This window comes from Oculina patagonica, chromosome 12 (genome assembly GCF_052425735.1).
Source record: "Oculina patagonica isolate OP01 chromosome 12, crgOcupat, whole genome shotgun sequence".
NCBI lineage: Eukaryota > Metazoa > Cnidaria > Anthozoa > Scleractinia > Oculinidae > Oculina > Oculina patagonica.
Genome location: NC_135769.1, coordinates 15676430 through 15689549, shown reverse-complemented (window position 1 = coordinate 15689549; position 13120 = coordinate 15676430). Strand labels below are relative to the sequence as shown.

The window sequence follows — 13120 nt, the reverse complement described above, 5'->3', positions numbered from 1 at the left end:
GCCCCGATCGTCTCTGTCACTTCTGTCGTTTGCAAAGTCTGAGGTGATTGGAGCAAGCAAACTTTTTGAAGCGACAGAAGCGACAGAGACGATCGGGACGATCATATGAGAACCAGGCTTTACAAAAAATCCGGCAGAAATTCTCGATATTTAAAAAAGAAGTATTTTTATTGTTACAGACTTTGTTTCAAAACAATACTTGACGATGTACCAACTATTTTGATTTCGCCCCATGTAAAAAAATTCAAGAAATTCAGGTTTTTTAAATGATGATATTCTCATTGATCCCGAATCCTGCTTAATCAAGGGCCACTATTTTGAAACCCTGTTTGAAACAAACTTTTTATAAGAATTCTAAATCACATATTATTAAAAACTAGCAATGGTATATTGTAATTCCTGAGTTTTGATTGGTTAACAGGCAATTGTATATGAGCTCATATACCATTGACCACAAAGAAATAAGGGAGCTTGTTGGATATGAAATCGTTATAGCCAACGAGGCGCGTATCTACCATCTCATATCCAACGCGCGCTCGTGGAATAATTTTTAATTATACGAATTTATGGTCCGGTTTCAAAAATTATAAGCGAAGGATTTGATTGGCAAATTTAGTATAAGGACCTAAAGGATGCATAATTATTCCTGTTTTTTAAACATACGTCTGTTGAAACAGATTTGCAGCTATGGCGAATTAATAACGAGATGTATGAAAAACAAAGAAAAGAATGCACGCTAGTCCTAATTTAGAGCTCTAGCTGAGCATCTAAAAAGTCTTTCACCTCGCCTCGTTAGCGCGTCTCCTCCTTTGCGACTGCCTTTATAGAACTCTAGCACCTGCAACTAACGAGGTAGCCTGATAACCAATGCGATAGTTTTAATTGAAACTATTCATTCTGTATAGAACACAATTGCGCACGCGTTGTTCTTTTTTTGTTAAAAAGTGCATAAAATTGTAAGTTTTGTGCTGCAAATCCTTAAGAGTTTCTACTGAGACAATTAGACTACTCGCCGTCGTTTAAGCATGTTACCGTCCTATTTGATATAAATGACATGACATCGGGTTGGCAGTTCAGCGGAAACGGATAAAAACACCAACGCGAGCACTCAAAAAAACGAACTTGCGTCATAAAACAATACATTTGTGTGTGTTTTTTTTTCAATCAATTCGAATGATTAAAAAAAAAGATTATTGTGAAACTGCATTTTGATAATTGGAGCGGAAGAAGAAATTGGACGCTGATTTGGAAAAAAAAAACTTGAATAAGTTAGGTGATTAACATGAGGAATTGTGCTTCACGTATGTTTTGATATGTAGTGTTTTTTTGTTGTTGTTGTTTTTTTTTAGATTTTGTACAGGATGTCGGCTGAATTTTTCAGCTGTCATCTTAGGTTGCTTAGTCCCAAGAAAGCGACCAAAGAAGACTGCTGATATTCACACTATCAGCGGATAGAAAACAATGGGAGAACCAATCAGAATGGCGCATTTCCAATAGAAAACTGCTGAGATTCTACTAAACTCTGATAGACTATGTTTTACAAGGCCGGTGTTGATGAGCAGTTCATTGTTGATGTGTTAATGGGTTACAACTAGCTGAATGATAAATCCGGTCTTAAATGCAAATATCTTTATTTGTGTTAAATCTACGACACCATGTTATGTATGTGTTTCGCCAAGTAACGTTATGTAATCAAAAACCCAACTTGTTTCTTCTAGTGATCGATTCGTCGACAGCCATGAGTGATCAAGAGCTTTCAAGCCAATGCGATACAGGTAAATGTGATACATTTACATGGTTTTTACTTGCCGCGAGCTGTTACCAGCCATTCTACCCATGAATGGCGGCTTGCAATTGGTCTTGTCTCGTGCCTCCATCGGTAGAACGACCCGACCGGCGTTAAGTCGCGTGCCAGGGGTCGCGTGCTCTTAAAACTCATCTTTGTCTAAAATGTTATGTCAGCCTAGCGCGTCTTCAGTTTCCCTTAGGACTAGAATCCAGTAACAAATTTTAGAGCAAATTTTAATTTAAAAAGTTTTTTATATATATATTTTACTTATTCATGTTTTTCTTTTTCCAGGAAATTTCTTTTGTTTTGTGATAATGCCCTGTGCGTGCGCCATTTTATTCTTCTTGTTGCTTTCGGCGAGTGTTGTGTCGTTTTATTACGTGTGCGTTATGATCCTGACTGACCTACGAAAGTGTGGACCGAAGATCAGACAAGAATCATTTCACACTCTAGAATGTGAGAAACCAAACCAGATAACAAAAATCAACGGCAAGTTTGAAGACGTCCTATCTGAACTAAATATCGCGTAACCTGACTTTCTGTTCTTCTTCGTAAGATTTTCAATGGACACGTGCACTTCATGTGAAAAGAAAATTATGTTAGTCAATCAAAGATATTAATGACAAAAAGTCTGAAAATGAAAGATTTTCAACCTATTTCTCTAACGTTAACTTTTACAATCATTAAACTTATAAGGCTAGTTTTCTGTTTCAGTGTATCCGAAAAGATTTCAAAAGGTTGCTGTTATAAACCACTTACATGAGAAATACACTACTATGACTTTGTTAACAATATAAAAATGAATTTTCATTATTTCTCATCACTTGCTGCACTGCTCCATTGATTATCTTTTATAAAATAATTTTTCATCAAAGAGCCCTTCACCCACACAGAAACTAAAGTTTTGCACTAAATATTTGTACGCGATGCGGACCTATTCAAACGGCTCGTGCAAGGTACGTGTCCATAGCAACACGAGAAAACACAGCTGAGGCGCCTTCCAGATTCTTTTCAGCTGTTTGGTCTGTGTGCTATCATAAAATGTCGCGTATTATTTATGGGATTTAGCCAATTAAATTAGAAAACATTCTTTTCTATAGATGCAGAACCGAAAGCGAACCAACTGCGCACGTTTTTAATGATTTAACGATTTACTTGCAGTTACGGCATTAAATATGATTTGATTTGGATGTCTTGATCTGTAAATTTCACTTTAGATCGTTATGTTTCAAGTTCCCTGTTTAGGTTTCCCGTGGGTGTTTTATGTGAGCGATGGTGCCGCAAGTTGCGTAAGCCTGCGATCAGTGACCTTAATTCAAGCAAAGGTTTTTTTTTATGAAGTCCGATCCCAGACTAGGGCGATTTTGATGCGATAGCTGAATCTGTTTTCATGATCATCATAATTTGTGCGTTTTTCCCGCTGATTGAAGACTAATTACCCCGAAAAAGTAGGCTTAAAAACGCACGACTCCAGACCTTTCCATTCAATTCCTAGACCATTCGCACGGGTAAAGTAAAATGATTGCTCTAAAAGTTTGGCTTTCGAAAAAAGTGGAATCTTTCATTATGTATGGACCTGCAAAATTCCCACCAAACCTTTCCCATGGTTAATTCGCACTCTCTTATCTTACCTTCGTTGTCTTTCGGATTTTCTCGCGATTAATATTTTAATCGGTTAAAATTATCCTAAATGAGGGGAACGATTACAAACACGATGAACGTACGATAAAATTTATTTGAACTCGACTGAAGTATTGTAGAAATAGTTGTAGTAGCAAACAACATTTAACATCTAATTGCTTCTTAACATGTGAAAAAAAAAAATGAAAACAACAAGGTTTCTCAAATGAACTTAAAGAATAACAAATGAAATGATACGGTCAAAGTTTCTTCGTGTGCTGGTTGGCGGTGACTTTAACTAGGAAAAAGGTCCTACATGAGATAGTAATCTTTTGCGTAAAGTTTTGTTCCTGGATAGTTCCGGTAGTTTTCTTTTCTTAAATAAAAATGTTGAAGATATACGGCAAGGTTCAGCTGAATAAGTGTTTTTAGATAAGACTGAGGTCATTCATATCGCCGATCTGTTTTTTCGTACCGTCGTTTTGTACTTCGAAGATTTTCCCGTCAACGGTGGTATGAAGACCAGATAGTGCCAACTCCTGTATATCTTGTTGGCTTTGTGGATGCTTGGCCTGATACTTCTTGCGGTACCTCTTGTTGCAGGCAAACCAGAGATGAAAATAACACAGCATGCACAGGAAAAGCACAATCAAAACCAGTATGATGATCATAAACGGCAACGAAATATTGCGTGGCAGCATTTTGATGGCTTACTTCGTGATGTGGCACTTAAATGGCTTTTATCCCTTCAAATGGCTTCTTCTTGATACTTTTCTCCCGGGAGACGAAGAAAGCAGTGCGCTCGACACAGAGCAAAATAAAACTTCCCTTGAACACAATATCAAAACGATTCGACTGAATTTCGCATACCAGCTGTTTTCTCAAATTTACTGGAAACGTGAACAAAAACTCGAAGCGTCAGAACCAACAAAGACGAGGATGTTAAAGAACAAGCGAAAACGAACAAAAGAAGTTCTGAAGCCAGTGAAAAACGGGAAATTACCAAGTTATATAATCAACAAAATGATAGCTGCTGAGTTTGCTTTAAATTGTGAAAAAGGAATAAAACATACGAGTTCGCGTATAAAACGATTTGCAGACCATGCCTTTCGAAAAAAAATCGCTCCTATTTTTTTTCTTAGAATTTTACTTGGACCATAAACCGTTAGCGAGAATTTTCAATGTTTTTTTCCTAGATAACAAAAGACCGGCTAATTCTATTTACGTTTGATTCGTTTTTCCTGTTTATCCTTTCTAAATTCATCTTCAAAAATTCACAAGCAATTTTTTTAGAAGTTTATATTTAGCAATTTCCTTTTTTGTAATCACAACCTTCAACTACTGTCAATTCAACTTGTTTACAAATTTTTCGCAGCGTATCATTTATACTATCAAATGTTTTGTTATCAATAGCAAAGAAAAACTGACATCAAAAGACCATTTGGCAAAATAAGATTTCACAATACAAATTATACGAGTCCTCTTGTTGCATAACAAGTCCGGTATATGCGACAAACTGAACGCTCGACCAAACTTGGAAGACGGGCTCCCACCCAGATGTTGTAATTTTGGCAACATTTGCATGTGCAGCAGCAATATACGTAACAACTTTCCTCACCAGAGAATGGAATGATTATAAATAAACCAGAAGGTTAACTGGCCGGCAGTCATAAGTCGGTTTGGGGCTGGGTTCCACGAAAGACGAAAACGCGGTGGAACGATATTTTAATGTGTCACACTCAGGGTTTTCTTCTTAAAGGGATTGTGTCACGGCTAAGTTAATTTTATGTTATGAAATTTTGCCAAACACCCGCTATGAAACTAAATGTTTGCAAAGAAATTAATTCTATGATTCTAAATGACAAAACCATAGCTTCACTGCAGCCAAATGTGTTTCCCGGCGTTATAATTTAAAGTTACAAGCAAACAAGATTAACTTTGAAAACTGTTCCGCCGGACCATTTTTCAAAAACCCATATCGCAATCCGTTTCAATCTTCGTCACTTTTGGCCATCCGTACCTTTTTTTGCATTTGGTGTGTTATTTAAATATCCCATCACTGTTTTAAGATGTTATTTTATATTATTATACATTGGTGTCACCAGCTTGATTTTGATTGGCTATAAGCACGCAGCTAATTCTTGCTTGCTGTTTCTCTTACGTCATACCTACAGACATTAGATTTTACATATGTAGAAGTGACGTCATACCTACAGACAATAGTTTTATGCATTCAGAAGCGACGTTTTGTGCGCGCTTTTGTCTTTACAAGTGCAGCTCAGGAATGTGCATAATAAAACAATTATTGGATTCGGTTTTCGCATGATAGCGATAATTATCAAGGCCTCAGTTTCTGTTATCCGCCTCAGCCTTCGGCTTCGGCAGATAACAGAAACTTTGGCCTTGATAATTATCGCTATCATGCTCAACCTCATCCAATAATTGTTAATATTTAAACAAATTTGGTGGTCAATTCCTATGCCTAAGTTTGGCTAAAATCCGTGACACGGTCCCTTTAATTAGCCCGGCCGACATGTTTGTAGTTATCATTTTCAAATGCTTTAGGGACGAAAAAGAGTTTACAAAACTGGAATGGTCTCCATGGGAATGGCTGCCTCTATAAGGTCATAAAAGCTAACACATTTTTGCCATCCCGGACTAGACTTGGGCGACACTAACAAGCCCACGTTTGTGGCTGTGCTCGACATCTATCAAAATCCGTTCATCTAGACGACAACCTCAGAGAAATAATAGGGAAATATCCGTAAAGCGTAGAGAGACTTGTTTGGTTATTATTCATTAAAAAAAGGTTAGACCTATCTGTAAACGCTAAATTGTAACATGCGTCATATCAAATATTTATTGTCGATTATTGGGAAAAGAGTTTGTAAGTTGTGGGTCATATAAGGATGACCTTGGGTACAATTTCTTGCTTTTTAAGCTGCTTCTTTTTGGTGCCACAAATTAAATAAACGGCACGCAATGCATGCATAAGCGATGACGTTTCACAAGGGAGTCTTCATTAATTTTCAGGAAATTTGTCAAAACATTTACTTAAATAATCATCCAACTGCGGAGAATTGGAACTAGTGACAATGATTGGTACAACAGATTAAGTCTGCACACGACTAACATTCGACTAACATTTTTAAATGTTAGTCGAAAAAAACGAATGTTAAAACATTCGTTTTTTTCGGTGCTAAAGTTTGGAATTCCATTGAGGACTCACTTAAATCTAAGGCTACGTTTACACGGACACGGTTATCAATCAACACGGTTTCATGACCTCGAAACCGCATCGAAAACGACACGGTTTCGAAGTGTTTACACGGAACCTATTTAACCATTTTCCGACTGTTTTCGAATGTGATTGTATAAGCAAACGCTGCTCTCTATGCGTGTTTCACCATGTTTACCCTTCGTGATTCTTGCCAAAATACGTTGCCGTTTTCAAATCGATGCGGTTTCGTCGTTTTTAACCGTTTACACGTCCAACGAAACCGTATCGTTTAGAAAACGCTCCACTTTTGACAGCGTTTTCAAAACGACCCGGTTTCAGTAGTGGTCTCGATCGGCGCCGTGTAAACGAAAGGCGTAAAGGTGAAACCGTGTCCGTGTAAACAGTGCCTAAGAGTCGTGCTTGTTTCAAAAATCTCTTAAAAGAATTGATTATCTCCAACTACATACTGTGATGTACTTTATTTTAAATTTTAGTGTGTGTACATACACTTTTCTTTTTAACTGCGCTGCGCAGTTCTTGCTCTGCACGCGGTTTATTAACTGCGCTGCGCAGTTCTTGCTCTGCACGGGGTTTATTTTTTTTAGTTTTGTCGGTGACCAGACGCAGACCTCCACTCGGTCGAGGTTATGTCACGAGATGTTTAGAAGCTATAAATCAGTAACAAATGGAAACAAATGGTTATTCTTTGTCTTTACAAAGAATGTTTAGTGTGAAATATTCGAATTTGAAGCCTTTGACTCATGAAAAATACTAAATTTCCACGCTTTCAAAGAGAAATGTAATTCAGCGGGCCAGAATCTGTGAATAGATACCATTACGTTGGTGGAAAAAAATGTGCTGACATGACAATTTCACTTTCGATCGGCTAGACCTCGAGTCACGTAATTTTTCAAAACTATTAATCAGCTACCTTTCAAATCTTTGCGAATCCTTTGGTCTTTACTAAAAAATTTATTGATATTTCTCTTTTAAGCGTAATCTATTTTTAGGCTGTGTTATTGAAAGGATTTTAAAGATAGAAGAAAAATTCTCTTCACAAACATCCCTGACTACCGCTACGTCATTTGGTAGGCTAGGGGAATACCCTCTGTGCTTAAAACGGCTTCAGCGTCCACGCGTGGGAATTCGGCCAGAATTTGCATAAAAAAAAATAATTAATGGCGTCTGGAACTAGTCAACCATGAAATGTCACACAAGGTGTCTTTTTTTATCATCATGTTTGTCACTCGCTACATTTTAACAACCGCCTATTGTAATACAGAAAGAGGGGCAACAAGCCGGAAGGCGAGATCTGGCCAAGTAAGAAAATTCAATTTTTTTGATTGGCTCTTTCAAAGCATGGCTGTCACAGCGCTAAAATTTGAACGTGCGATGCGGCCCCAAGAGAATTCAATGTCTGTTTTTTATGCAAATTATAGATCATGCACGCAATCATAATATATTCGTTTTTGAGACGTTTCGTTGTTTACAGTCGGCCTCAAAAGACAAGAAGATTTCGTTTTAGTTGTTTGTAGCATTATAAAGCTATTTCTGACGAATAACGATGTTTAAAAACAGAGGATCCGCCGTAAGAATATTTATGTTTTATTACGTAACCGGATCTAATTTGCATAAAATCTAGACATGTCTCGCCGCCAAATGAAAATTTTTTTAAATCAAATAAATATTTTTGCCCGACCTAAAGCTTTCATGATTGCCTTCTGCTTAATTCTTTAGTAAAATACTCTGCTAGATATTATTCCTGGAAAGACGAGAATGGTAAAGCATTCGTTATTCATTTGGTTGAGGATTGGATATTCATTTGATTGCCCATTCTCGTCCCCAGAGGCCGCGATCCTTCTGGTCAGCACCCGGGTGCTGACCAGAAGGATCGCGGCCTCTGGGGACGAGAATGTTGATTGCCATTTTCTTAGAATTGTCTAGGGCATGCGCAATTGACTCGCCTGCCACATTCCTGACAGGCAATCACGTGGTGCAAATCGGATTTGACCAGATCTCGCCTTCTGCTTCGCCCACGAGATCTGGGAACGAGATTATTCTGTGCAAAGAGAGAATACTATCGAAATTCTCACGGATACTTACGTTCCTGGCGTGAAGCCAGACGCCAGACGTAATGAAATCAATATTCGGGGTTTGTTTCGAAAGCGGGTGTTTTTTTTAGGGCGACCATAATTTGTTTGAGGCGGGTTAGGGTAAGGGGGGGGGGGGGGTCAACTTTTATGGCAAAGGCTTTTTTTTCCACTGTCAGGATGTGGAATTATTTATTTATTTATTTATCTAGGGGCAACCGCACAAACAAGATAGTGACAACCATTTTTTTGTGATTTTCGTGGTCGGTTATAACATTTAACATTATTTCACTGTTATTGACTCTCCGAGATCATCCGTTTACATGTAGTTAGAAAATACCATGAACGCCACATCCATGAAAGAGGAAAAGTAGAGCGGTACTACTTATTCGGGGAGTGTCACGGAGACAATACGGAGCGGGATATCCTCTTTGAGACGTGTGCCCGTGGTCGGTTAAAACGTTTTAAACATTATTTCACTTTTTTATTTCCTTGCATTGAACATTTCTAATACGGACACCGAAGGCACAGAGCAGAGTGTCCGTATTAGAGAGGTGTCTCCATATAACGTCACTTTTAAGACTCCACTGACAGCTTGAAGTGTTCAGTAACTTAAATGAGGCCAACAATCATCTTTTAACTGCATCTAAATCGTTTAATATGCAGCATTGAGACACACTGTCTAACAGCTGTTTTCCAAAAAAATCTCGATGATTTGGTAAGTGCAGAATGCAATATGGAACAATTGAAAGTATGATGTTTTATATATGTTCGTGTTTATTTGCTTTACTTTACTTTCGGAAAAACTGTTCACAGGCTACTTGTATTCTTTCCTAGGTGTTCCTTACGTTAATCTTTGCAAACGTAACACGACACTTTTGTTCGTTTGTAACAAAATACTTTTGTTTTCCTTGAAAATGCCGTAACATGAAACTCTTGTTTTTTGTTTGTTTTACGGCGACATCGATGACATTTGTTTAATTTAATTAAGTTACGGTTTAAACTGCACGAAAGACGATTCTCAAAACTAAAGAACAAATCTAATCAAAAAACATCTTTTTCGAAAGGGTTTTTAAAACGCAGTACAGCTAGGATATTTGTTTCCTGGTTATCAGGTGTTCACGCCGAAAATCCCGGTGCAAGTTTTTGCATACCTAATTACGATTTACGAAAGCGCTGTGAACACGTCACACGCTCACTCAAGCATGAAGCCGAGAAGCACGTAGTGTGAAGATTTCTTTCAAGAAATGTCGGAACCGTCACGAAAGCATGTTCAAACACTAAAGCGGCAGAGGTTTTACAAAATAAAACGGAGGTTAGTTCAACCGATGGAGAACAAATAAAAGGAAAGGAAGTGACGGATGTAACATGATATTGTTGTTTTTTTCTCGCAGATCGCTGTGATGCCTTTTAAGTCTAATTAAATTAACGCCACGGATTCTACAGGAATTCAACCGCATTGAAAAGCACACCACGTTAGGCTTTAATACAAAATTTCTAAACACGTCACTGTTATTTTAATTTTCGATAGCTTGAATTTCAGTTTGTTATTGAAACAGCAAACGAGATACTTTTGTTTTTGTCAAAAACATGTAACATACTTTTGTTTTTGTCGAAAACGGATGTAACATGATGATATGGTAACGTGATTTATTTTCTGCAAAGAAGGCGACATTGATTATAACACAGATGTTATCAGGTTATCAATTAATTATGAGATGCTAGATCTCCTTTTCTAAGAAAACAGCATTGCCATATCAAGAATTATTTCACATGATCTGCTATGACGCCTTACTGTCTAATTCAATTAATTTGTGGTTTTAACTTGGGGCCACGGAGTCTACACGAATCCTTCTGCAGAAGAAAAACGCAATGTTCGTGATGAAGACTGATCTGCGCATGCGTTTAGCACAAAGTATTTTTTTCCAGAAAGAATTGTACCACAAGGAGAGCATAGTGCTTTCTGAAACAAATATATACCTTGAGTTCTTCAATTGTAAGTATCGTAATGGACTCCCCGATTTACCAAGGGCACACGGTCAGGTGCTCTCCATCCCCTCCCCCCTTTACAGAAATAATTAATTAATTGATATTAATTAATTAATTGGTGATTAAAAGTTTACACCGCGTTAGCGGTTTAGTGGCTTAGTGGTTTAGTGGTTTAGTGGTTTAGTGGTTTAGGGGTTTAGCAAACGTCAACCCACCAAACCATCACAATAGTGCATTCTGCACTAAAAATGATCTTCAACGCAATGCTGCATGTATGAATTGACATAAAGCACAATTCCAAAAACGTCTAAAGCTACGTTCATCCGTTTACATGTAGTTAGAAAATACCATGAACGCCACATCCATGAAAGAGGAAAAGTAGAGCGGTACTACTTATTCGGGGAGTGTCACGGAGACAATACGGAGCGGGATATCCTCTTTGAGACGTGTGCCCGTGTAAATGTCAAATTTTGAAAGAAACATCTTCAAACTGATAATGGATACGGAGTGTCCGAAACATGTCTTTGAAATTAAGAAGTGTGTTTATTTTTCAATAACGCTCTTTTTGATTTTGCTTTTATTTGAAGGTGCGTAGTCTTTATTTCTAATGCACGTAGTGGCCCTACACCACTATATTCAAACAGTGCTCCTAGCTTCCTAGTCAGAAAACTAGCACATTCTTGGAAGCCCAGAAAATTAAAAGAATACGAAGAAATTGCTCGCATGCTTGATTTCTTGGTGGTGTTTTTTTTTCTACACACAGCCATTCTATGTTGTCTACGCCGCGCCTTAATAACTGCTCCCTTTAATAAATAAAACGGAATACTTAAAAAAAAAAACTTCCATTTATTTAAAAAAGAAAAAGTTTTCTAAACTGAGCTATCGCTTTTATGGTACTTTTTACTGATATATATTTACGCGCTTTAAAAAAAAAAATCTTTGAGAAAATAAACGCTCTTTCATATCCGTGAAGTGTTGGGCCGGCACCTTTTCTCTGAAAAATTGGGTTAATTTATGGTGAATGCAAACGATTTATTTAACTGGTAAGAGTCAATAATAGGGTGCCGTAGAAATATACTTATTTCTAAAAGATGGGCAGTGCACAGATCGCAATTTCTAATTTAATTTTTTCAATAACTGGGTTATAAGAGTCAAAAAAATTCTGCAAATTCAACTGAAGTGTTATAGCCGTAAATTATGGTATTATTCATATCATTTAAGATGTTGGGCACGTTGAACAGATGCTAATTTCGGCTCTCAAAATTTTATCAAAAAAAAATGTAGGGTTATTAAGAGTCACAAAGATGCTTCATGAAATTTTAGACTGAAAGCTGTAATATCGAGCCGTAGAATTATTTAATCGTATTAATTATTTAATTATTTAATTTTATTTATTTTATATCTTGTTTGTGTAATTATTTTATTTTTTCCCTTCACTCAATTTTCAATATTTTTTAGTTATCTTTTTTTCCTCCCCCGCCATGGCTCCCTTAGGGTGGTCACGTGACCAGCGAGTTTTAAGTCTGAGTCTTGTTTTTTTCGTTTTGTCGGTGACCCCAGACCTCCACTCGGTCGGCTTGTCACGCGATGTTTAGAAGCTACAAAGAAAAATGGAAATTTTTTTCTTATTTTTGTCTTACAAGTGTGTAGTGTTCGACTTTATTTGCTCTGGACTAAAGCTTTAAAGATATTAGTGGGCATCTGAACGGTGCGTTTCATCGGCTGCTGAGCACGATAAGCTGCTACTTTGCTCCTTTGGTCTTATAAAAACGTAATCTATTTTTTGGCTGTGTCGTTGGGTTTTAGAGATATGAACCACACCTGACGCATCGTGAGGAACCCTCTCTAGCTTGCGCGCGGGACGGCCAGTGATATTAATTATTGCGGCTGGAATCAATAAATTGCTGATTTTAGCCTTGAATAGAAAAAGGAAAAAAATAAAGAAAAATATTGGTCGCGGGGCAGAATTACGGTGTCTTGTGGCTCGAACGCCACCTCTTTTCTACAAATGGCGGCAAATTTTAGCGGGCTATTTAACATCTTCCTTCTGGCGAGTTCACCGTAAAGCTTAACTGCTACAAATAAATAACTAGTTTAAGTGTAAAATGTTCAACTTTTACCTATTTTTGGAGCTGTGTCATCTATTTCTAAATCTGAAGGAAGACACTGAGAAAACTGCCCTGACTTGTAAGGGAGTCATGGAATTATCCGGAGTCCCTTAAAATCTAGTTCTTCTCTTTATTTAATTATTTGCTCCAATATCATTTTCGGGCTGGTTATTCATCTTAAACGGTAATTCAAGAAAACTGATGCTGATTTAAAAGATTTTTTTTGTTTCACGGATCAGGATCGTGGGAATTAAATTTGGCCACCATTAGCATATAAGGACAATATTTAATTTCGGATGGAACT

General features: G+C 37.4%; 1 protein-coding gene across 2 annotated transcripts; it reads left to right on the top strand.

The window, feature by feature from the left end:
* Nucleotides 1-125: 125 nt before the first annotated feature.
* LOC144633751 (uncharacterized) lies at nucleotides 126-2566 on the top strand. 2 transcript variants are annotated; one of them, XM_078492616.1, is made up of 3 exons: nucleotides 126-1602; nucleotides 1719-1775; nucleotides 2081-2566. In XM_078492616.1, the coding sequence occupies exons 2-3, from the start codon at nucleotides 1739-1741 to the stop codon at nucleotides 2317-2319; spliced, it is 276 nt and encodes a 91-aa protein (XP_078348742.1). In that variant the 5' UTR covers nucleotides 126-1602; nucleotides 1719-1738; the 3' UTR covers nucleotides 2320-2566. The 2 variants fall into 2 exon arrangements, with proteins under 2 accessions (XP_078348742.1, XP_078348741.1); XM_078492615.1 differs by having other exon boundaries at nucleotides 126-1775.
* Nucleotides 2567-13120: the final 10554 nt, after the last annotated feature.